The 25,179-nt window shown below is 42.7% G+C and overlaps 1 protein-coding gene across 3 annotated transcripts; it reads left to right on the top strand.

The window, feature by feature from the left end:
• Nucleotides 1-3,001: 3,001 nt before the first annotated feature.
• On the top strand, nt 3,002-18,746 carry LOC139373360 (oleoyl-ACP hydrolase). 3 transcript variants are annotated; one of them, XM_071113795.1, is made up of 7 exons: nt 3,002-3,118; nt 5,043-5,178; nt 14,066-14,204; nt 14,420-14,519; nt 14,694-14,863; nt 15,503-15,585; nt 15,870-18,746. In XM_071113795.1, exons 2-7 carry the CDS (start codon nt 5,052-5,054, stop codon nt 16,010-16,012), a joined length of 762 nt encoding a protein of 253 aa, XP_070969896.1. In that variant the 5' UTR covers nt 3,002-3,118; nt 5,043-5,051; the 3' UTR covers nt 16,013-18,746. The 3 variants fall into 3 exon arrangements, with proteins under 3 accessions (XP_070969896.1, XP_070969897.1, XP_070969898.1); XM_071113796.1 differs by having other exon boundaries at nt 3,012-3,118; nt 5,048-5,178; XM_071113797.1 differs by having other exon boundaries at nt 3,026-3,093; nt 5,048-5,178.
• Nucleotides 18,747-25,179: the final 6,433 nt, after the last annotated feature.

Below are 25,179 nucleotides of genomic sequence, written 5' to 3' on the forward strand. Positions count from 1 at the left end.
GACAAGGTTTTAAAAAGGTAGGAGTGATATTTAATTCAGCAGAGAAATGTGTCTGAGGCTTAACTAACTCTGTCCTGCGGCTCAATTTACCCCATAAGTTGTGCCAAGAGACCACCTTTTTTGAGGAAAAGCGCTGTTTTCAAAACTGTAATGTTTACATGAATTCTGATAATCTCCAGGGATGCACAACATCCTGAAATATTTAAGCAATAAGGCCTGCCGTGCCTGGATATTAGAGTAAAAAGAAATGTATATTCGTGGTACATGGTCTGTTCCCAAGAAAGCTAAGTTAACTGAGCTAAACGACTATTGCCCCGTGGCACTCACTTCCGTCATCATGAAGTGCTTTGAGAGACTAGTCAAGGATCATATCACTCCCACCCTACCTGACACCCTAGACCCACTTCAATTTGCTTACCGCCCCAATATGTCCACAGACGATGCAATCACAATCACTCTGCACACTGCCCTAACCCATCTGGCCAAGAGGAATACCTATGTAATAATGCTGTTCATCGACTACAGCTCAGCATTTAACACCATAGTACCCTCCAAACTCGTCATTAAGCTCAAGACCCTGGGTCTCGACCCCGCCCTGTGCAACTGGGTCCTGGCCTTCCTGACGGGCCACCCCTAGGTGGTGAAGGTAGGAAACCCGTTGATCCTCAACACTGGGGCCCCACAAGGGTGCTTTCTCAGCCCTCTCCTGTACTCCCTGTTCACCCACGGCTGCGTGGCCACGCACGCCTCCAACTCAATCATCAAGTTTGCAGACGACTCTACAGTGGTAGGCTTGATTACCAACAACGACGAGACAGCCTACAGGGAGGAGATAAGGGCCCTTGGAGAGTGGTGTCAGGAAAATAACCTCACACTCAATGTCAACAAAACAAAGGAGCTGATCGTGGACTTCAGGAAACAGCAGAGGGAGCAGCCCCCTATCCACATCGACGGGACAGTAGTGAAGAAGGTGGAAAGTTCTAAGTTTCTCGGCGTACACATCACGGACAAACTGAAATGGTCCACCCACACAGACAGCGTGGTGAAGAAGGCGCAGCAGCGCCTTTAGTTACATCACAACACTCCCTCACCACACTCCCTATCTTGCTCTTGGTCCTCATCATTGTAAGTCACCTTGAGTTTGCACCTGAGTGTTTTATCAGTTTCTTTATGAAAATATTTAGCGAACTCCATGACAGTACCTAAAGCAAGGTGCTATAGCAGCACACAAGTAGCTTACAAATGCATGCTGGGCCGTTCATGCCCAGAGCTAATTAAGTGAAATTGGAGCGGGCTAGAAGGCCGATGCTTCAGCCTTTGCGAAACTCTCTCCAGACTCCAGTCAAATTGGGCATGCTCCACTCCTCGCTCCATTCCAGCTCCGCTCACATACTCTGGTAGCTGTAGCTAGTTGGCTAGCTAGCTGCAAGCAAGGGATAAGAACTTTGCCACTGAGCATGGCAACGGAACATAAAGAACTAACGACTGGGTCATGTTTGTAAATATCAAACTAATCTAATGAACGACTGGGTCGCGTCTCTAGCAATCAATAGATGAGTAAGTATTAATTTTCTCATAAAAAGTATGAAAATATAAACAAAAAATAAGATTCGATCTTGTCTCATCGCTGCAACTCCCCAACGGGCTTGGGAGAGGTGAAGGTGGATTCATGTGTCCTCCGAAACATGACCCGCTTAAACGCACTCCTTAACACCCGCCAGCGTAACGGGAAGCCTGCCGCACCAATGTTTTGGAGGAATCGTTCAGAAAGTGCAATGGGACAATGAAACCCGGGTCTGTACTAACCGCTACGCCACTAAGGAGGCCCAAAAAATAAGTTTTAATACCGGTAAATGTGTGCTTTAATATTTTTGGGGGGCAACTGTGGTATAAGCGGGATAAACGCTTCCGTTCTGTACATTAATGTATATCAGAACGTCTAATGTACAGAACGTCTAATGTACAGAACGTTGGCATTTATCCCTTACATATCTTTGTTAGAAAGAATAGTATATTTCCCTTGATGGAGTGATGCTGATTGTAAAAATGGGATAAACATACCCGTTCTCTCCTACACCCACAAAGCGCTGATTGGCCTGTTAGGCATGATTGAATAAGGCCTCAACCAATGACCCGCAAAAGAGGTGAGATGTCGAACCGAATGGCCTGAAAGAGAATTACACTTCGTGAAAGAAAAAAGTTGTCAGTGATCCTTTATTTATAAGGGATTTGACAATGCAGTGCATAGGGACAGGATACAGTACATAGCAAAAGTGGTATAGACCCTATTGGGGTAACATACACTTCCAAATCTTTGGTCCAAAATGTTTCACTGGCCTCAGTACTATACATCCAGAATAACATTATTTATATATTTAATATGATATATCGTACTGTACATCCATAGTTAAGTTATTTATATATTTAATATAATATATATAAATGCATTATTTACCATGTAATTCCACACTCCAGACTTCAGATGAAACTTTTGATCTATTTCAGCATCAACTAACCAAACCTGAAGAAGAGAAGAACCAGGACTGTGGTAGCAGAGGCAGAGAAATACTTGGGATTGTAAGGATTTGCTGCAGAACAGCTGCAGGGGGTGTTGAGTGGTAGTGTTCTGACACAGGAGGTTGGTGCCACCTTAATTGGGGAAGACAGGCTTGTGTTAATGACTGGAGTGCAATAGGTGGAATGGTATCAAATACATAAAACACATGGTTTCCATGTGATTGATGCCATTACATTTGCACCGTTCCAGCCATTATTATGAGTTGCCCTCCCTTCAGCAGCCTCCATTGGTTCTGGAATAGGACTAGATAGGGTTAAATAGTGGAATGGGTTGGTGTTTTTTTATGGAGAGATAGGGCTAATAGTTGGCAGGGCAATTTTCATTTTTCCCAATTTTGTATTAATTTATTAAGAATTTAATGTCTGGTAGGCCGTGAATGGCCTCACACACCAGCACAGTAGGTGGCAGTGTATGCGATCTGCCAGCCAATTCGCTAAGAAGAAGAAGAAGAAAAAGAAGGAAAGGAGGAGAAGAACCAGGAAGCTTTAAAATTGAAGGAATTGCTTTGAAAAAATGTGAGGTGCCACGACTATTTAACAGGTATTTACAGTATGACATACTAGACGCTTAGAAATTCTTCAGTAACGTGAGATTTAGTAAGCTACATTAAGTATAAGAACTGGATCTGGCAGTAATGTGACCAAAATCCAAACAAACATGGTTCGTTTGCGGTAGCTTATAAACCTATACATTGCACCTGGTATAAAAAAAAGTTTGCTTTTTGGTAGTCGTCAGTTTGTTCCATTATGATACACAGGAAAGTAAGAGTGCTTTCGCACCAAATTGGTTTCGAGCGTCTTTTACGATCTCTGGCACATATTCGCCCTCATTTCGGTTCGTTTGAACGGGTGTGAACTCTATCAGCACACGGGAGCGCACTAACAACGCACCGTGGTTCGCTCAAAAAAGGGTGCTCGGTCCGATTCCATTCGTGACGTGGTGCCAGTCTGGACCAAAAACAGGAAAATAACCCGAGGCACGCAGTATTATTGGTTGTTTGACTGCGAACAGTCGATGATACTCACGCAGTAGTTTACCATAACTTGATATGTCTGAAACATTATGTGAGTAGTTAGCGCATTTATGAGAGCATGCTGATTACCCTATTCACGGCGCGGTTAGAGCGAGAGGCTATTGCGTTGTTTTCTCCTGCATGTTGTTGGAAGACGAAAGTGATATGAAGTTTGAGAGAAGTTATGCTTCTTGATAATCAATAATGGATTAAATATGAGCATTTTTCTCCAATAAACAAATTACTTGCATGAACACATGGTTTTGTTTAGGCGTTTTAGTTTGTTTGACATTGGGCAATCAGAAACCAACCAGACGCCTCACAAGTCCTCAACTGGCAGCTTTTTTATTTATTTCACCTTTATTTAACCAGGTAGGCTAGTTGAGAACAAGTTCTCATTTACAACTGCGACCTGGCCAAGATAAAGCATAGCAGTGTGAACAGACAACATCACAGAGTTACACATGGAGTAAACAATAAACAAGTCAATAACACAGTAGAAAAAAATAGTCTATATACATTGTGTGCAAAAGGCATGAGGAGGTAGGTGAATAATTACAGTTCAGCAGATTAATACTGGAGTGATAAATGATCAGATGGTCATGTGCAGTTAGAGATACTGGTGTGCAAAAGAGCAGAAAAGTAAATAAATAAATAAAAACAGTATGGGGATGAGGTAGGTAAATTGGGTGGGCTATTTACTGATGGACTATGTACAGCTTCAGCGATCGGTTAGCTGCTCAGATAGCAGATGTTTAAAGTTGGTGAGGAAGATAAGTCTCCAACTTCAGCGATTTTTGCAATTCGTTCCAGTCACAGGCAGCAGAGAACTGGAAGGAAAGGCGGCCAAATTAGGTTTTGGCTTTAGGGATGATCAGGGAGATACACCTGCTGGAGCGCGTGCTACGAGTGGGTGTTGCCATCGTGACCAGTGAACTGAGATAAGGCGTAGCTTTACCTAGCATGGACGTGTAGATGACCTGGAGCCAGTGGGTCTGGCGACAAATATGTAGAGAGGGCCAGCCGAGCATACAGGTCGCAGTGGTGGGTGGAATAAGGTGCTTTAGTAACAAAACGGATGGCACTGTGAAAAACTGCATCCAGTTTGCTGAGTAGAGTATTGGAAGCTATTTTGTAGATGGCATCGCCGAAGTCGAGGATCGGTAGGATAGTCAGTTTTACTAGGGTAAGTTTGGCGGCGTAAGTGAAGGAGGCTTTGTTGTGGAATATAAAGCCGACTAGATTTGATTTTAGATTGGAGATGTTTAATTTGAGTCTGGAAGGAGAGTTTACAGTCTAGCCAGACACCTAGATTACATAGTACCAGCAAAACACCAGTCTCAAGGTCAACAGTGAGGAGGTGACTCCAGGATGCTGGCCTTAGCAAATATCATCTTCAATTTTACCGCATTATACATAGGCCTAATCCTTATTTTAATTTCTCTTGTCAAGTACAGTAGAATGGACAAGGTGATCAACTGCTTCAGTAAGAGACCTGATGCCGTGGCCAGGCTGATATGCTTCCCATGGGCAGGTGGAGGCTCCATACACTATGCACGCTGGGGGAAAATCCTCACCTCCATTGAAGGTAATGATGATGATAATAATACATTGGATTTACATAGCCATTTTCAAAGACCCAAAGGCGCTTTACATAAGGTACTATTATTTTTAGAGCCCGACCGATAAATCGGTTGACTAATATTATCGGCCAATTATCTTATCTTTATTCTCTTTCCTCTTTCACAGAAATATGTGTCAGTCTTTATTCCGCATATAAACCTGCAATATTATATACATAGAATTAACGAATACAGTATGTCTTATTTGCTGTCATTTTTAGAATTTTTCAATGGTTGCCTAAAGATGGCATTCTACGAGATGCTCATTGAACAACATTCAGCCCTAAGTCGAGAGAGAGTAGGCATGGTGGTTTGACGGTGAGTAGCTTGCCACATCTAGTGATGGCATATTTGAATAAGTAAATAATCAAAGTACACTTCACCAAGCAAACAGCCCTGTCCTCATCCCATTCTCACATAGTTAACGTTAGCTGGCTAGCTAGACAGCTATGTAGTTAGGCTCTATCTAGCCGGCAATATACTTTTGGGCATGTAGTCTGTGTGGACACCTGCTTGTCGAACATCTCATTCCAAAATCATGGGCATTAAAATGGAGTTGGGCCCACCTTTGCTGTATAACAGACTCCACTCTTCTGGGAAGGCTTTAGACTAGATGTTGGAACATTGCTGCTTTTAACAGCCTTCTTCTCTTCTGGGAAGGCTTTAGACTAGATATTGGAACATTGCTGCTTATAACAGCCTCCACTCTTCTGGGAAGGCTTTAGACTAGATGTTGGAACATTGCTGCGGAGACTTGCTTCCATTCAGCCATAAGCATTAGTGAGGTCAAGTACTGATGTTGGGCAATTAGGCCTGGCTCGCAGTCGGCGGTCCAATTCATTCCAAAGGTGTTTGATTGGGTACAGGTCAGTGCTCTGTGCAAGTCAGTCAAGTTCTTCCACACTGATCTTGACAAACCATTACTGTATGGACTTGCTTTGTGCACAGGGGCATTGTCATGCTGAAAAAGGAAAGGGCCTTCCCTAAACTGTTGCCACAAAATTGGAAGCACAGAATCGTCTAGAATGTCATTGTATGCTGTAGTGTTAAGATTTTAGTTCACTGGAACTAAGGGCCCAAGCCTGAACCATAAAAACACATCCCCAGACCATTATTCCTCCTCCACCAAACTTTACAATTGGCACTATGCATTGGGGCAGATGGCGTCCTCCTGGTATCTGCCAAACCCAGATTTGTCCGTCGGACTGCCAGATGGTGAAGTGTGATTTATCACTCCAGAGAACTTCCGGCGCCGACAGAGATGGCCGCCTCGCTTCGCGTTCCTAGGAAACTATGCAGTTTTTTGTTTTTTTACGTGTTATTTCTTACATTAGTACCCCAGGTCATCTTAGGTTTCATTACATACAGTCGAGAAGAACTACTGAATATAAGATCAGCGTCAACTCACCATCAGTACGACCAAGAATATGTTTTTCGTGACGCAGACCCTGTGTTCTGCCTTACAAACAGGACAACGGAGTGGATCCTATGCAGCGACCCAAAAAAACGACTCCGAAAGAGAGGGAAACGAGGCGGTCTTCTGGTCAGACTCCGGAGACGGGCACACCGTGCACCACTCCCTAGCATTCTTCTTGCCAATGTCCAGTCTCTTGACAACAAGGTTGATGAAATCCGAGCAAGGGTAGCATTCCAGAGGGACATCAGAGACTGTAACGTCCTTTGCTTCACTGAAACATGGCTCACTGGAGAGACTCTATCCGAAGCGGTGCAGCCAACGTGTTTCTCCACGCATCGCGCTGACAGAAACAAACATATTTCTGGTAAGAAGAGGGGCGGGGGCGTATGCCTCATGGCCAACGTGACATGGTGTGATGAAAGAAACATACAGGAACTCAAATCCTTCTGTTCACCTGATTTAGAATTCCTCACAATCAAATGTAGACCGCATTATCTACCAAGAGAATTCTCTTCGATTATAATCACAGCCGTATATATCCCCCCCCAAGCAGACACATCGTTGGCTCTGAATGAACTTTATTTGACTCTTTGCAAACTGGAAACCATTTATCCGGAGGCTGCATTCATTGTAGCTGGGGATTTTAACAAGGCTAATCTGAAAACAAGACTCCCTAAATTTTATCAGCATATCGATTGCGCAACCAGGGGTGGAAAGACCTTGGATCATTGTTACTCTAACTTCCGCGACGCATATAAGGCCCTGCCCCGCCCCCCTTTCGGAAAAGCTGACCACGACTCCATTTTGTTGATCCCTGCCTACAGACAGAAACTAAAACAAGAGGCTCCCACGCTGAGGTCTGTCCAACGCTGGTCCGACCAAGCTGACTCCACACTCCAAGACTGCTTCCATCACGTGGACTGGGAGATGTTTCGTATTGCGTCAGATAACAACATTGACGAATACGCTGATTCGGTGTGCGAGTTCATTAGAACGTGCGTTGAAGATGTCGTTCCCATAGCAACGATTAAAACATTCCCTAACCAGAAACCGTGGATTGATGGCAGCATTCGTGTGAAACTGAAAGCGCGAACCACTGCTTTTAATCAGGGCAAGGTGTCTGGTAACATGACCGAATACAAACAGTGCAGCTATTCCCTCCGCAAGGCTATCAAACAAGCTAAGCGCCAGTACAGAGACAAAGTAGAATCTCAATTCAACGGCTCAGACACGAGGCATGTGGCAGGGTCTACAGTCAATCACGGACTACAGGAAGAAATCCAGCCCAGTCACGGACCAGGATGTCTTGCTCCCAGGCAGACTAAATAACTTTTTTGCCCGCTTTGAGGACAATACAGTGCCACTGACACGGCCTGCAACGAAAACATGCGGTCTCTCCTTCACTGCAGCCGAGGTGAGTAAGACATTTAAACGTGTTAACCCTCGCAAGGCTGCAGGCCCAGACGGCATCCCCAGCCGCGCCCTCAGAGCATGCGCAGACCAGCTGGCCGGTGTGTTTACGGACATATTCAATCAATCCCTATACCAGTCTGCTGTTCCCACATGCTTCAAGAGGGCCACCATTGTTCCTGTTCCCAAGAAAGCTAAGGTAACTGAGCTAAACGACTACCACTCACATCCGTCATCATGAAGTGCTTTGAGAGACTAGTCAAGGACCATATCACCTCCACCCTACCTGACACCCTAGACCCACTCCAATTTGCTTACCGCCCAAATGGGTCCACAGACGATGCAATCTCAACCACACTGCACACTGCCCTAACCCATCTGGACAAGAGGAATACCTATGTGAGAATGCTGTTCATCGACTACAGCTCGGCATTCAACACCATAGTACCCTCCAAGCTCGTCATCAAGCTCGAGACCCTGGGTCTCGACCCCGCCCTGTGCAACTGGGTACTGGACTTCCTGACGGGCCGCCCCCAGGTGGTGAGGGTAGGCAACAACATCTCCTCCCTGCTGATCCTCAACACTGGGGCCCCACAAGGGTGCGTTCTGAGCCCTCTCCTGTACTCCCTGTTCACCCACGACTGCGTGGCCACGCACGCCTCCAACTCAATCATCAAGTTTGCGGACGACACAACAGTGGTAGGCTTGATTACCAACAACGACGAGACGGCCTACAGGGAGGAGGTGAGGGCCCTCGGAGTGTGGTGTCAGGAAAATAACCTCACCCTCAACGTCAACAAAACTAAGGAGATGATTGTGGACTTCAGGAAACAGCAGAGGGAACACCCCCCTATCCACATCGATGGAACAGTAGTGGAGAGGGTAGCAAGTTTTAAGTTCCTCGGCATACACATCACAGACGAACTGAATTGGTCCACTCACACAGACCGCATCGTGAAGAAGGCGCAGCAGCGACTCTTCAACCTCAGGAGGCTGAAGAAATTCGGCTTGTCACCAAAAGCACTCACAAACTTCTACAGATGCACAATCGAGAGCATCCTGGCGGGCTGTATCACCGCCTGGTACGGCAACTGCACCGCCCTCAACCGTAAGGCTCTCCAGAGGGTAGTGAGGTCTGCACAACGCATCACCGGGGGCAAACTACCTGCCCTCCAGGACACCTACACCACCCGATGTCACAGGAAGGCCATAAAGATCATCAAGGACATCAACCACCCGAGCCACTGCCTGTTCACCCCGCTATCATCCAGAAGGCGAGGTCAGTACAGGTGCATCAAAGCTGGGACCGAGAGACTGAAAAACAGCTTCTATCTCAAGGCCATCAGACTGTTAAACAGCCACCACTAACACTGAGTGGCTGCTGCCAACACACTGACTCAACTCCAGCCACTTTAATAATGGGAATTGATGGGAAATGATGTAAATATATCACTAGCCACTTTAAACAATGCTACCTTATATAATGTTACTTACCCTACATTATTCATCTCATATGCATACGTATATACTGTACTCTATATCATCGACTGTATCCTTATGTAATACATGTATCACTAGCCACTTTAAACTATGCCACTTTGTTTACATACTCATCTCATTTGTACATACTGTACTCGATACCATCTACTGTATCTTGCCTATGCTGCTCTGTACCATCACTCATTCATATATCCTTATGTACATATTCTTTATCCCCTTACACTGTGTACAAGACAGTAGTTTTGGAATTGTTAGTTAGATTACTTGTTATTACTGCATTGTCAGAACTAGAAGCACAAGCATTTCGCTACACTCGCATTAACATCTGCTAACCATGTGTATGTGACAAATAAAATTTGATTTGATTTGAATGCGTTTCCACTGCTCCAGAGTCCAATGGCAGCAAACTTTAAACTACCCCAGCCAACGCTTGGCATTGCGCATGGTGATCTTAGGCTTGTGTGGCTGCTCGGCTGTGGAAACCTATTTAATGAAGCTGCCGACAAACAGTTATTGTGCTGGCGTTGCTTCCAGAAGGAGTTTGGAACTCGGTAGTGAGTGTTGTACCTGAGGACAGACTATTTTTACGCGCTTCAGCACTTGGCGTCCCGTTCTGTGAGCTTGGGTGGCCTACCACTTTGCGGCTGAGCCGTTGTTGTTCCTAGACGTTTCCACTTCACAACAGCACAGTTGATCGGGGCAACTCTAGCAGGGCAGAAATGTGACGAATGACTTGTGTTGGAAAGGTTGCATCCTATGATGGTGCCACGTTGAATGTCACTGTGCTCATTCTACTGCCAATGTTTGTTTATGGAGATGGCTGTGTTGGCATGGCGTATGAGTGTGTGTGTGTGTATATGTGTGTGTATGTACAGTGCCTTGCGAAAGTATTCGGCCCCCTTGAACTTTGCGACCTTTTGCCACATTTCAGGCTTCAAACATAAAGATATAAAACTGTATTTTTTTGTGAAGAATCAACAACAAGTGGGACACAATCATGAAGTGGAACGACATTTATTGGATATGTCAAACTTTTTTAACAAATCAAAAACTGAAAAATTGGGCGTGCAAAATTATTCAGCCCCTTTACTTTCAGTGCAGCAAACTCTCTCCAGAAGTTCAGTGAGGATCTCTGAATGATCCAATGTTGACCTAAATGACTAATGATGATAAATACAATCCACCTGTGTGTAATCAAGTCTCTGTATAAATGCACATGCACTGTGATAGACTCAGAGGTCCGTTAAAAGCGCAGAGAGCATCATGAAGAACAAGGAACACACCAGGCAGGTCCGAGATACTGTTGTGAAGAAGTTTAAAGCCGGATTTGGATACAAAAATATTTCCCAAGCTTTAAACATCCCAAGGAGCACTGTGCAAGCAATAATATTGAAATGGAAGGAGTATCAGACCACTGCAAATCTACCAAGACCTGGCCGTCCCTCTAAACTTTCAGCTCATACAAGGAGAAGACTGATCAGAGATGCAGCCAAGAGGCCCATGATCACTCTGGATGAACTGCAGAGATCTACAGCTGAGGTGGGAGACTCTGTCCATAGGACAACAATCAGTCGTATATTGCACAAATCTGGCCTTTATGGAAGAGTGGCAAGAAGAAAGCCATTTCTTAAAGATATCCATAAAAAGTGTTGTTTAAAGTTTGCCACACGCCACCTGGGAGACACACCAAACATGTGGAAGAAGGTGCTCTGGTCAGATGAAACCAAAATTTAACTTTTTGGCAACAATGCAAAACGTTATGTTTGGCGTAAAAGCAACACAGCTGAACACACCATCCCCACTGTCAAACATGGTGGTGGCAGCATCATGGTTTGGGCCTGCTTTTCTTCTGCAGGGACAGGGAAGATGGTTAAAATTGATGGGAAGATGGATGGAGCCAAATACAGGACCATTCTGGAAGAAAACCTGATGGAGTCTGCAAAAGACCTGAGACTGGGACGGAGATTTGTCTTCCAACAAGACATTGATCCAAAACATAAAGCAAAATCTACAATGGAATGGTTCAAAAATAAACATATCCAGGTGTTAGAATGGCCAAGTCAAAGTCCAGACCTGAATCCAATCAAGAATCTGTGGAAAGAACTGAAAACTGCTGTTCACAAATGCTCTCCATCCAACCTCACTGAGCTTGAGCTGTTTTGCAAGGAGGAATGGGAAAAAATGTCAGTCTCTCGATGTGCAAAACTGATAGAGACATACCCCAAGTGACTTACAGCTGTAATCGCAGCAAAAGGTGGCGCTACAAAGTATTAACTTATGGGGGCTGAATAATTTTGCACGCCCAATTTTTCAGTTTTTGATTTGATAAAAAAGTTTGAATTATCCAATAAATGTCGTTCCACTTCATGATTGTGTCCCACTTGTTGTTGATTCTTCACAAAAAAATACAGTTTTATAGCTAGCAATCTCTGTGCTACTTATGTGCGGACACCGGACTGACGCCAAAGTGAACACTCCTTGATACAAAAATAGCACTTACTGTGTGGGCTTATTTAGTTAGCTTTCCACAAACTGCAAAAGCAAGATAGTTGGCGACAATCTATCATTCGGGTCATGTGCTTGCATTCATGATGAGATAGCTGAATTAGGTGTATGACTAAAACCATTGCGGCAAGGATTTTCTTGCATTAACGTTTTCAGTCATCAGCGTATGCCATTTGCAGTTGAAATATACACTGAGTGTACAAAACATTGACACCTGCTCTTTCCATGACATGGACTGAACAGGTGAAAGCTATGATCCTTTATTGATGTCACTTGTTGAATCCTCTTCAATCAGTGTAGATAAAGGGGGAGAGACCGTTTTTAAAGATGGATTTTTAAACCTTGAGACAATAGCGACATGGGTTGTGTGTGTGCCATTCAGAGGGTGAATCGGCTAGACAAAAGATTGAAGTGCCTTTGAACGGATTATGTTAGTAGGTGCCAGGCGCACCGGTTTGAGTGTGTCATGAACCGCAACGTAGCTGGGTTTTTCACTCAACAGTTTCCTGTGTGTATCAAGAATGGTCCAACACCCAAAGGACTGCTAGCCAACTTGACACAACTGTAGGAAACATTGGAGTCAACATGGGCCAGCATCCCTGTGGAATGGTTTTGGCACCTTGTAGAGTTCATGCCCTGTCAAATTGAGGCTATTCTGTCAGCAAAAAGGGGTGCTACTCAATATTAGGAAGGTGTTCCTAATGTTTTGTACACTCAGTGTATAGCCAATACATGTTGTATTGAATATCAGTGTAATTTACATTATGGTTTCTGTAAGAAAACATTGGCGTAATGAACAGCTAGCATGTGCACTAACCAAGATCTCAATGCAAGGTTTCCATAAAGTGTTTGTTTACATGACCTTTGACTATTGACAAAAGGAACACCTATGTGAGAATGCTGTTCATTGACTACAGCTCGGATTTCAACACCATAGTGCCCAGGATCACTAAGCTAAGGACTCTGGGCCTAAACACCTCCCTCTGCAACTGGGCTGTTGTGGAGCAGGTCGAGAGTTTCAAGTTCCTTGGTGTCCACATCACCAACAAACTATCATGGTCCAAACATACCAAAACAACAAAACCTTTCCCCCCTCAGGAGACTGAAAAGATTTGGCATGGGTCACCAGATCCTCAAAAGGTTCTACAGCTGCACCACCGAGAGCATCTTGACCGGTTGCATCACCGCCTGGTATGGCAACTGCTCAGCAGCTTACCGTAAGGCACTACAGAGGGTAGTGCGAACGGCCCAGTACATCACTTGGGCCAAGCTTCCTGCCATCCAGGACCTATACAATAGGCTGTGTCAGAGGAAAGCCCATAAAATTGTCAGACTCCAGTCACCCAAGTCATAGACTGTTTTCTCTGCTACCACACGGCAAGCGGTACTGGAGCACCAAGTCTAGGACCAAAAGGCTCCTCAACAGCTTCTACCCCCAAGCCATAAGACTGCTAAACAATTTATAAGATCGCCACCGGACAATTTACATTGACCCCCCCCTCCCTTTTGTACACTGCTGCTACTCGCTGTTTATGGAGACAGTGTGAATCATTCATCCCTTGTTTAATAGTTTGCTTGTGGTGCTTCAGCAACAAAACAATTCTGCATTTTTATCCCCTGCTATAGATGGACAAATCTTTTTAAGTTCAACCTAAGAAGGTAAACGGAACAAGCGTTTTGTATTTATAGAGGATTTAGTAGCTTTTTGATGTAAACCACATCATTTTAATATTTAGTTAAGAAATGATCCTTTAGAGTATCTGTTAATCCTTTGGAACACAGTTTGTAGTTAATTTTATTTTATTTTATTCCACCTCTAAAAAAAAAACAATATCGATAATCAGTGACTTTTTCTTCCCTAAAATCAGTATCGGACCCAAGAAACCCATATCGGTCAGGCTCTAATTTATATTATAAAAATAGGATTGGTCAATTGAAATTGCATCATGATTCATGAGCTGTAGGTTTAGTGAAGGGAAAGGAGACCCAATGTTTCTATCTCCCACTTTGTTCTTTGCTAGTGTATGCTGTTAAACTTCCTGGCCGGGAGGCTCGAGCCAAAGAGCCCTTCTTTCAAAGCATGGAGCAGATTGTAGATGAGGTCATCAATGTGCTACTGCCGGTGCTCAAGGAGAAACCGTTTGCCCTCTTTGGCCACAGGTACAAGTAGAAAAATATCATCAGTGCCACTTAGGTATGAATCTCGTCACCCAGAACCAAATCGGGTTGTCACGAGTACAGTTTGATGGCACACTTAATTACTGAGGGAACTGTTTGATCTATAGTCATCATGGTCCTTATCTGAAGCTACATTTTATTGATCCAAAGTTGTCAGAATTGTGATGATCTTTTATCGCTATTCTGCACTGTCACAGCTTTGGCGCCATGACCAGCTTTGCTATAGCAGATACTTTGAAAAGAGTCCACAAGCTGGAACCAATTCACATCTTCCTGTCTGGTGCCTCTGCACCCTACGTGAGTACTATAATAGCAATCATGTAACAACGGAACAGCATTTATACAATATAACTTTTACTACAACATTTGTATGACATGTAACCATATGGGCATTTCTCATACCTTTTGAAATGCTATCAGTTAATGTACTGACCTAAAGCAGACATCCTTTAGTTTTTCCTTGCTTTCTAGTCTGAGATGCGTATCCAAGCCCCAAAGAGAAGTGATTTATCAGACGAGGAGTTCCTCCAGTGGATGACCAGGATTGGTGGGACTCCCCCCGAGTTACTGGCCAATCCTGAGGTTGTAAAGCTCTTCCTACCTGCGCTGAAAGCCGACCTCCACGTGGTGGAGAACTACAGGTGGGCGTCTCTAGCTTTGTCACAATTCTCTCTTTCCTCCCAAAGTGTGCACTTTCACTAATTTGAAAGGAAATTGCTGGTATAAGAAATATGGTGGAAATTTCCCCACACTTCAGAAGATAGGAGATATTATTGGGACGCACATTCTATTAGCACCTCAGGCCTGTAAATGTTAATTAGCAACACATTTATTACCCCTTATACCATGGCATTGTTGAATACTCAATTCTGATTGTCTAGAAGGGCATTCTAGAGCATGCATTATTTCCCTATAATGCCCTGTATAATGCAATGGCTATGGAGTTAAAGACTATCTGAACACGCCGATTGGCACGTGTTTTTCTGTTTCTCATTAGAAAAAGAAGATTTCAGTCTGAGGTGTGTTTCCTGACCGGTTCCGCGGTTGATTAATGTTTTTCCCCCAATTTACCCATTGTGGCACACGGATGTTCCAAACTCCATTTTAGATGAGACTGACTTTATAACAAAAATAACTGTTTTTGACTTTAATGATGCTACACTGCCCGTTTTCAAAGGGATTCGTTGCTCTTTAAAGGCAGTCGCTCTTTAATTCTGACATGGTCTATGTTTGAGCTGCTTTTGTATAAATATGTAATAAAGATTGTTCTCGTGTTCCAGGTGTGACAGGCCAGAGAGTCCTCTCCTCTCATGCCCAGTCACATGCTTCGATGGAAAGCAGGACATGCCTCATGACTTACAAGGTCAGAGCTCTGATGTCTCGTGCATGTCTGCTTTCCATGTGATGTCTAGCGATTCTCTCCATAAGTTACACTGCTGTAACACCCTGTGATTAACACACAAAAAAATTGCCATTAATAGTCCTAAGTGATGAGCACAGTTCAGCTGTAGGTTCCTGGCTGTTTGTGTAAGGTCTTCAGAGAACTCTGAAGTTGCTTTAGAACTTTAGTTGCTGAAACCGAATTGTGATCTGTTTCCATCACAACTGTAAATGTGGTATGTGCCTTTCCCTTTTCTCATTTAACAGCATGGAAAGACATATCATCTGGAGATTTTACAGTGCAAATGCTACCTGGAGCTCACTTTTATTTAAAAGATGCAGCCAATGAGAAGATCATATTGGACTACATCACAAAGTATCTGGAGATGGCGGAAATGGACTACTTGTAGCTATGACGGGCACAGTGGCAGTAAAGGAAATGTATCATGTTATGTTTTCATTGTAGTAACACAACCAGTTTTACTTAGTCCAATAAGCATTTCAACAGTAGTATCTATGCCTCGGAGCAATAATGCAAATGATGGAAGTAGGGTTTGTTGACCATGTGAATCTAGCCAATGCGTCTAAGATTTTACGAGTGATGTAAGATGTATTACAGCCTAAAATGGAATCCAGAGAGATTGCCTGACTAGTCCTCAAATCAAATAAATCAAATTTTATTGGTCACGTGCACATGATTAGCAGATGTTATTGCGAGTGTAGCAAAATGCTTGTGCTTCTAGTTCCGACAATGCAGCAATATCTAACAATTCCACAACAAATACCTAAAACACACAAATTTAAGGAATGGAATAACAATATATAAATATATGGATGAGCAATGATAGTGGCATAGCCTAAGATGCAATAGATAGTATAAAATACAGTGTATGAGATGAGTAATGCAAGATATGTAAACATTATTAAAGTGACTAGTGTTCCATTATTAAAGTGGCCAATGATTTCAAGTCTATGTAGGCAGCAGCCTCTAATGTACTAGTGATGGCTGTTTTAAGTCTGATGGCCTTGAGCTAGAAGTTGTTTATCAGTCTCTTGGTCCCAGCTTTAATGCACCTGTACTGACCTTGCCTTCTGGATGGTAGCAAGGTGAACAGGCAGTGGCTCAGGTGGTTGTTGTCCTTGATGATCTTTTTGGCCTTCCTGTGACAACGGGTGTTGTAGGTGTCCTGGAGGGCAGGTAGTTTGCCCCCGGACGCGTTTTGCAGACCACACCACCCTCTGGAGAGTCCTGCGGTTGTGAGCAGTGCAGGCGGTGATTAAAATTTGTGAGGGTTTTGGGTGACAAGCCAAATTTCTTCAGCCTCCTGAGATTGAAGAAGCGCTGTTGCGCCGCCTTCACCACCCTGTCTGTGTGAGTTTGTCAGTGATTTGTACGCCGAGGAACATAACTTTCCACCTTCTCCACTGCTGTTCCTTGATGTGGCTGGGGGGTGCTCCATCTGCTGTTTCCTGAAGTCCACAATCATCTCCTTTGTTTTGTTGATGTTGAGTGAGAGGTTATTTTCCTGACAGCATGCACCCGTGTGGGCCCCCAGTGTTGAGGATCAGTGAAGTGGAGATATTGTTTCCTACTGTCACCACCTGGGGGCAGCCCGTCATGAAGTCCTGGACCCAATTGCACAGGGTGGGGTTGAGACCCAGGGCCTCAAGCTTAATGATAAGCTTGGAGGGTACTATGGTGTTGAATGCTGAGCTATAGTCAATATAGTCCTCTGTATACCAATGTTTGCCTCCCAAATTGCACCTTATTCCCTATTATAGTGTACTGCTTTTGACCAGCGCTATGTAGAGAACAGGGTGCCATTTGGGACATAGTCTGTTACCTTTACTGTACCAATGACATTCTACTGAGCCTGATGTCCATGAGGATGGAGAATATCTGTGCATCTGTCACTTTGTGTTCTGATCAAGTGTTAGCATGCTAACTGTTCCTGTAGACTTCTAGTCTTTGTGCTAAGCTAGTTAGCATTTTCACACACAACGTCCCCTAACTTCCATCATACTGGATGCAGATACATAAAAATGGCATTCATGAATTCATCAGACTGTGGGAGGCACACAGTACTAGGCGCACAGTAGAGCCATGACTACATGGAACTCTAGTCCACATCAAGTAACTGATGCAAGCAGTAAAATGTGATTTCAAAAACAGACAACAAAAAAAACGCCTTATGGAACGGCAACACAAACATAGACACATGCATACACACACGATACATACACATGGATTTAGTACTGTAGATATGTGGTATGGGCCTGAGGGCACACTGTGTATTGTGAATGTATTGTTTTAAACTGTAAAAACTGCCTTAATTTTGCCAGACCCCAGGAAGGCAGCAGCTAATGGGGATCCATAATAAATACAAACCAACTATGGAAGTGTATTGTAGCTCATTCGGAGGTAGCCTCGACTGGGATTCTAACCTCGACCGGGGGTCAAACATCATGACGAACTTGCAAAAAACGGATGGTTAGGGTAGTGAATGGGAATCTCAACACAATAAATGATGCAGTGGTGAACTTACCATTAGACAGAAGAGGCAATTGCCACAGGCCTCACATCAAGTCCTTCCTCTCCCATCTCCTCATTGGTTTATATAAGAAGATACCCACGTGGGTGATTGAAAGATAAACTGAACTGATGTCGGTCAAATGTTTTGTGTGTGGATTAATGTACATGCACTAAGTTGACTGTGCCTTTAAACAGCTTGGAAAATTCCAGGAAATTATGTCATGGCTTTAGAAGCTTCTGCTATTTTAAGTCAATTGGAGGTGTACCTGTGGATGTATTTCAAGGCCTCCCTTCAAACTCAGTGCCTCTTTGCTTGACATCATGAGTAAATCAAAAGAAATCATCCCAGACCTCAGGAAAGAAAATTGTAGACCTCCACAAGTCTGGTTCATCCTTGGGAAGGAGGCCTACAAACCTGACTCAGTTACACAAGCTCTGTCAGGAGGAATGGGCCAAAATTCACCCAACTTATTGTGGGAAGCTTGAAACGTTTGACCCATGTTAATTTAAAGGCAATGCTACCAAATACTAATTGAGTGTATGTAAACCTCTGACCCACTGGGAATGTGATGAAAGAAATAAAAGCTGAAATAAATAATTCTCAACTATTATTCTGATGTTTCACATTCTTAAAATAAAGTGGTGATCCTAACTGACCTAAGACGGAATTTTTTCTAGGAATAAATGTCAGGAATTGTGAAAAAATGTGAGTTTAAATGTATTTGGCTAAGGTGTATGTAAACTTCCGACTTCAACTGCATATACTGTATGTAAAGAGTTTACAATGTTTAGTGAATATTGAGACCTAATAACAGTTGAGTTTACATGTTTTTCAGATGTTATAATACAAATATACTGAACAAAAATATAAATGCAGCAATTTCAAACATTTTACTGAGTTACATATAAGGAATCAGTCAATTGAAGTAAATTCATTAGGTCCTAATCTGGATTTCACATGACTGGGCAGGGGCACAGCCATAGGTGGGCCAGGGAGGGCGTAGTCCCACCCACTGGGGAGCCAAGCCCAGCCAATCAGAATAAGTTTTTCCTGACGAAAGGGCTTTATTACAGGCAGAAATACTCCACAGTTTCATCAGCTATCTGGGTGGCTAGTCTTAGACGATCCCGCAGATGAAGAAGCCAGATGTGGAGGTCCTGGGCTGGTGTGGTTACACGTGGTCTGCGGTTGCGAGGCTGGTTGGACGTACTGCCAAATTCTTTAAAACATTGTTGAAGGCAGCTTATGGTAGAGAAATTAACATTTAAATTATCTGGCAACAGATCTGGTGGACATTCCTGCTGTCGTTATGCCAATTGCACACTCCTTAAAATCTTGAGACTGGAATTGTGTGACAAAAATGCACATTTTAGAGTGGCCTTTCATTGTCCCTGGCACAAGGTGCACCTGTGTAATGATCACGCTGTTTAACCAGATTCTTGATATGCCACACCTGCCAGGTGGATTAAAAAAAATGTATTTTACCTTTATTTAACTAGGCAAGTCAGTTAACAAATTCAGATTTTCAATGACAGCCTAGGAACAGTGGCTTAAATGCCTTGTTCAGGGGCAGAACAATGGATTTTTACCTTGTCAGCTCGGGATTCGATTTTGCAACCTTTCGGCTGCTTGTCCAACGCTCTAACCACTAGGCTACCTGCCGCCCCAGGTGAATTATCTTGGCAAAGGAGAAATGCTTATTAACAAGGGTGTAAACATATTTTTGCACCAAATATGAGAGAAATAAGCTTTTTATGCATATGGAAAATTTCTGGGATATTTTATTTCAGCTCATGAAACATGGGACTGACACTTTACATGTTTATATTTTGTTTCACTGTGCATAAGTTCAAATGAGGTGTTCTCTCATTTGTGTCTGGAAGTAGCTAGCAAGCTAGCCAACGTTAGCCAGCTAGGGTGCTTGACTGCTGTTGTTAAGTCAGAACACTCGGATTTGCCCTCCTTTTCGGCCAGAGTGTCCAGTGTGCCTTCTGAGAGCGAAATGCTCTGAATTTACGAATGGCCAATCTGACAAAGCTCTGAGTTTACGAACAGCCAGAGCACACCCGTAGTATAAACCAGCCTTTAGTATTGAAAGCTTTGGTTGTTTAGGACATAGCCTCAAATGTGAATCCTTAGAGATGGGTGAGGCTAAAGCTTAAAAGGGTGTGAATGATGCTGAATGGGTGTAGACAGAAGAGTAGGTACCAGGTCCAGTAGGTACCAAAACATTCAAGGGCAATTTTCTCAAAAGTGAGGTTACAATTCATTTGCAACAAAATTCATAAAAAAATCCTACAATGTGATTTTCTGGAAAAAATGTTCTCATTTTGTCTGTCATAGTTGAAGTGTACCTATGATAAATTACAGACCTCTCATCTTTTTAAATGGGAGAACTTGCACAATTGGTGGCTGACTAAATACATTTTTGCCCCACTGTATATTGCTTCTCCTTGCCCCAACCTGGGCTTGAACCAGGGACCATCTGCAAACAGACAGCATTCACCCACAAAGCATCATTACCCATCGCTCCACAAAAGCCACGGGAAACAATGTTAATTAAGGTCTCAAAGTGAGTGATCAACAATTGAAATGCCTCACAAATTGCCTTGCCAGCAGTTCACACCAAGTAGTAGGCTACTGGGAGGCAGGCAGCACTTAAAGTAGATGGCCCTAGCTAGCAAAAAGACAGTACTAGACAATGTATAGAAAAATTATACTTTTCACTCCTGGAGGAATCAGGAGTCCTCCAGCTATAGAAAGAAGCACCATTGTGGTATGACACCATCGTAAGTGAATGAGTTTTGTCTCTCCTGATAAATATTCTGCTTCGATTATGTGATGGTGTGTGAAGGCCTGTATATTCCTGCTTGTTGTCTACATTTGTTGGCCAGGAAAGAGGATGGCCCGGAAGGGTAAGAGCCTAATTACACACACCTGAATCTAATTATTGTGGGCGGTGGCTGTTTTTACCTGGCTTTGGCCAGATTTTTTTTGTTGGTCTAGAGCAGCAAGAGCTGACATGCAGGGCCCTCCAATCCTGTAATGGACATCGAACCCAACTGGACAGGAACCTACCGGACGTTACTTTTGTTGGATACGCAGGTAAACAGCTTAGCTGTCCGGTTGCAGAGAGGAACCGGACGACCCATGTAGAAAAGCTCAAAGACGAGCTAGATTTTATTTTGGTTTAATTGTTACTCAGCGCTTTTGCGCATTCTGTTTCTTTCCCTGAATAAAAGTCCTGGGTCGTTTCCCAGGAGAAAGGTACATTATTGTCAACGCTTGTGTTACTTCACACTCGTCAGTTAATGCAAAGTTAAACAGACTGATACAAGTCTCTCAAAAATAGGGAAAAAAACAAAGCAATTAAGACTTTCTATTGATAAAATTGCAATATCTAAAATATAAATGTAGGTTCTTTGAGGGGTGAGGTTGTCACAAAAAGGACAGTGAATAAATGCATAAACGTGCTTGTTTGGTGTCATGGTGAGTGTGGTTTAACTTTTACTGTCAGGCAACATGGGTTCTAAGCCATGGGAGTCAAAGCCTGGGTTGTTTAGGGGATTGGTTTTGTTAGGTAAACCGAGTCAGTATTGACCGTAGATTTGGACTGCGAGGTCACATGTCCAATCATTCTTATTTGGTGTTGGTCTCATGATTATCTCCCTGTGTTACGATGAAGTTGCATACAGTACTGTCCCTATTCCTTTGAAAAACCTAACCTACAACTAAACACAGTAATAAATGGTGTATATAGCAGGAAGGAGTGGGTGATTAGGTGCAGCGATGCCAGGGCGTTGGAGGTTGCTAGTGTTAGGGTTCATTCCTGTTCCTTGTCAATCATTGGTTCATTGGTGAAATTAGCATTATGACTCATTAATTAAATCATTCAAAAACTTTTATTAATGCAATTGCAGACAGAAGTTGACAATCAGGAACATAGCATGCATGTTTCTGATTAAGCTCTGCATCAAAGAAAAGGTCCCAAGTTATTTTATCAAACCCGAAGTCCAGCCCTCGTGATGTCACTGCCTACGTCATTACCTTTTACTCATGAGACCAAAACCATGCCCACACAGCTATAAAATCAAGGCTTTTAGTGTGTTATCTAAAAGCTTAGCAGTAAATGTTAAAGTTGATTTATAGTGGAATGTCTGACTAGTCTTATCTCCTACACTCCCCTGCAGAGTTCTGTCTCAGTCACACCTCTGCATTATAAAGAGGGGTCTCTTTATAAGAGGCAGAGAGAAAGAGAGAGAACTAGAAAACAACTGTGGAACAATATTAAAACCTCATGTATATATATTGTTAATCTACTCTAGGACCCTGTACATGTAAAGAAGGGTCTTATAAACCCTCCCCTTCTATTAATACAACATAAGCATAATCAATTATTCTAATACATCAATCATTTGGTACAGCCTCAATCATGACCCCTAGATGAACTTCTAACTCTAGGTGTCCAGGGCAGTCTCAGCTGAGCCCTCTGAGAAGGGACCACTGCGCTGCTGTTCACCTCGGTTTAAGCCAATGGCGGAATCTGCTGCATTGGTGGCATGGGGTCCATCTCTACATTGAAGGCTGGGTTCAGGATTCCAGCTAGACCAGGAAAGAGATTTCAATGAATTGAAAGATCTCTAAGAGGTGAGCTTATTGTTATTTAGTGACTGAAGTGTTTGGGTCTGACTGACATGTTTAACTTGGTTTACTTCAGTAGTTTTGAGTTGATGTTAAGACTTACCACCTCTACAGGCTCTCATGGGGAATGAACCGTCAGCAGCCTCGCAACTAGAGGTACTGTCTCCCTCAGAAAACTCCAAATCTGAAGGCAGAGAGAAACAGCCAACCAGAAAACACTTAAGTTATGTTTATTTATGCAGAGGTATCTAAACCTGAATGGCAGAAAGCAAATGTAATCAGCCTAGTTTTTTCCCCCCTGGTAGGTCTTGGATTGTGGTGGCATTTGCGTCCCTTGCCCTTGCAACCATAGAAGTTTAAAATTATGAATATATAGTTACATCATACACTTGTTTATATTGAACTGTTCATCAATAATAAAACACAATATTTTACAGTATGTTAGAAGTACTTAGGGTAAGCAAATTGGCTGGACCCAGTACAGTTGTAGTGACATGTTTTGGGGATTTAGAGATCTATCTTGAATGCTAAGTAAACTAAATTATTGAATACATTGTATAGGTCAATAAAAACAAAGGCTATTAAAATATATAGATTTTTTTTTACAAATATGATACTGTATGTGTCAGTAAGTTTTGTCGGTGTTACCGCCTTGGAAATGACTCCAAAGACATAGAAGGACCATGAGCATTCCCTCCAGTTAAACTTAGGAGGGGTTTATATTGAAAAGAAAAGTACTAGCTAATCATACCCATTTAGTATGTTAGAAAATTGAGAATTGCATTGATAATTTGGTGTCTAAATTTAACCGGTGTGAAATGGTTAGCTAGATAACAGTGCACGCTAGAGGCATTTCAATTGTTGACCACTCGCTTTGAGACCTTCAAATAGCTGTTTCCCTTTTTTCTGCAAGGGCCGTGGCTTTTGTGGAGCGATAGGTAACGATGCTTTGTGGAGGACTGCTGTCTATGTTTGCAGATGATCCCTGGTTCAAGCCCAGGTTGGGGCAAATAAGAGGGACGGTAGCAATACTATTATATTGGTGCCGTGACCCGGGTGAGTTTAACTGGTGTGTGCTAGTAGCATTTAAATATGTGACTGTTGTCGATGTGTGCAAAGAGTCCCTGGTTCGAGGCAGGGAGAGGGAAGGAAGCAATACTTCTACATCAACATAAAGTGTCATTGGTGTTACTCAATTTAAAATAAGGGAAATTACATTATGAGCAAAATTATTAATCATTGCGCTTTAGTAAATCATGGCCTCCATTAAAGAAAACCCTCAATTAACAAAAATGTGTCGTTGGTGTTACAACTCTTTGGTGGCACAATGTTATCATAATGGTAGTAAATAAAGTCATTAAGCTGCCATATTACAGTGCCTTTAGAAAGTATTCACACACCTTGACTTTTTCCACATTTTGTTACACACAATAACTCATGTCAAAGTGGAATTATGTTTTTCAAATTTTTTACAAATTAATTTAAAATGAAAAGCTTAAATGTCTTGAGTCAATAAGTATTCAACCCCGTTGTTATGGCAAGCCTAAATAAGTTCAGGAGTAAAACATTTGCTTAACAAGTCACATATGTTGCATGTACTCACTCTGTGAGCAATAATAGTGTTTAACCTGATTTTTGAATGACTACCTCATCTCTGTACCCTACACATACAATTATCTTTAAGGTCCCTCAGTTGAACACTGAATTTCAAATAGGTACAACCACAAAGAGCAGGGAGGTTTTCCAATGCCTGGCGATTGGTAGATGGGTAAAAATAAAGTCTGAATGTCACTTTGAGCATGGTGAAGTTATTAATTACACTTTGGATTGTGCATCAACACACCCAGTCACTACAAAGATACAGGCGTCCTTCCTAACTCAGTTGGTATAGAGGAAGGAAACCACTCAGGGATTTCACCATGAGGCCAATTGTGACTTTAAAACAGTTAGAGTCTAATGGCTGTGATGGATCAACAAAGGAGGAAGACTGTACGGAATAAAATGAATCCAAAACATGCATAATGTTTGCAACAAGGCACTAAAGTAATACTGCAAAAAAATATGGCAAAGCAATGAACTTATTGTCCTGAATACAAAGTGTTTGTTTTTTAAACTTATATTAGCAAAAAATATTCAATTTTATTTGAAAAGGCAAGCCAGACAAAATTAAAGAGGCCTATTTATGTAATGAATATGAATTTGGAGGGGAAGAAATTATTAAATATTAAAGCATTACACTTCTCACCAAAAGCTTCAAGAAATATTTTTTGAACTAAATAAACTAAAGTAAAAAAAACAAGGTTATATACATGGGGTATGGTACCGAGTCAACGTGCGGGGGTACAGGTTAGTCGAGGTAATCTCTACATGTAGGTAGGGGTAAAGTGACCATGCATAGATAA

The sequence above is a fragment of the Oncorhynchus clarkii genome, chromosome 18 (assembly GCF_045791955.1).
Source record: "Oncorhynchus clarkii lewisi isolate Uvic-CL-2024 chromosome 18, UVic_Ocla_1.0, whole genome shotgun sequence".
Classification (NCBI taxonomy): domain Eukaryota; kingdom Metazoa; phylum Chordata; class Actinopteri; order Salmoniformes; family Salmonidae; genus Oncorhynchus; species Oncorhynchus clarkii.

Bases quoted from the DNA above. Each gene is read 5' to 3' on its own strand.
- LOC139373360 (XM_071113795.1), top strand. From the start codon at position 5,052: ATGGACAAGGTGATCAACTGCTTCAGTAAGAGACCTGATGCCGTGGCC. The intron at 14,205-14,419 runs GTACAAGTAGAA...GCACTGTCACAG, and splicing joins TTTGCCCTCTTTGGCCACAG to CTTTGGCGCCATGACCAGCT. The intron at 15,586-15,869 runs GTCAGAGCTCTG...CTCATTTAACAG, and splicing joins CATGCCTCATGACTTACAAG to CATGGAAAGACATATCATCT.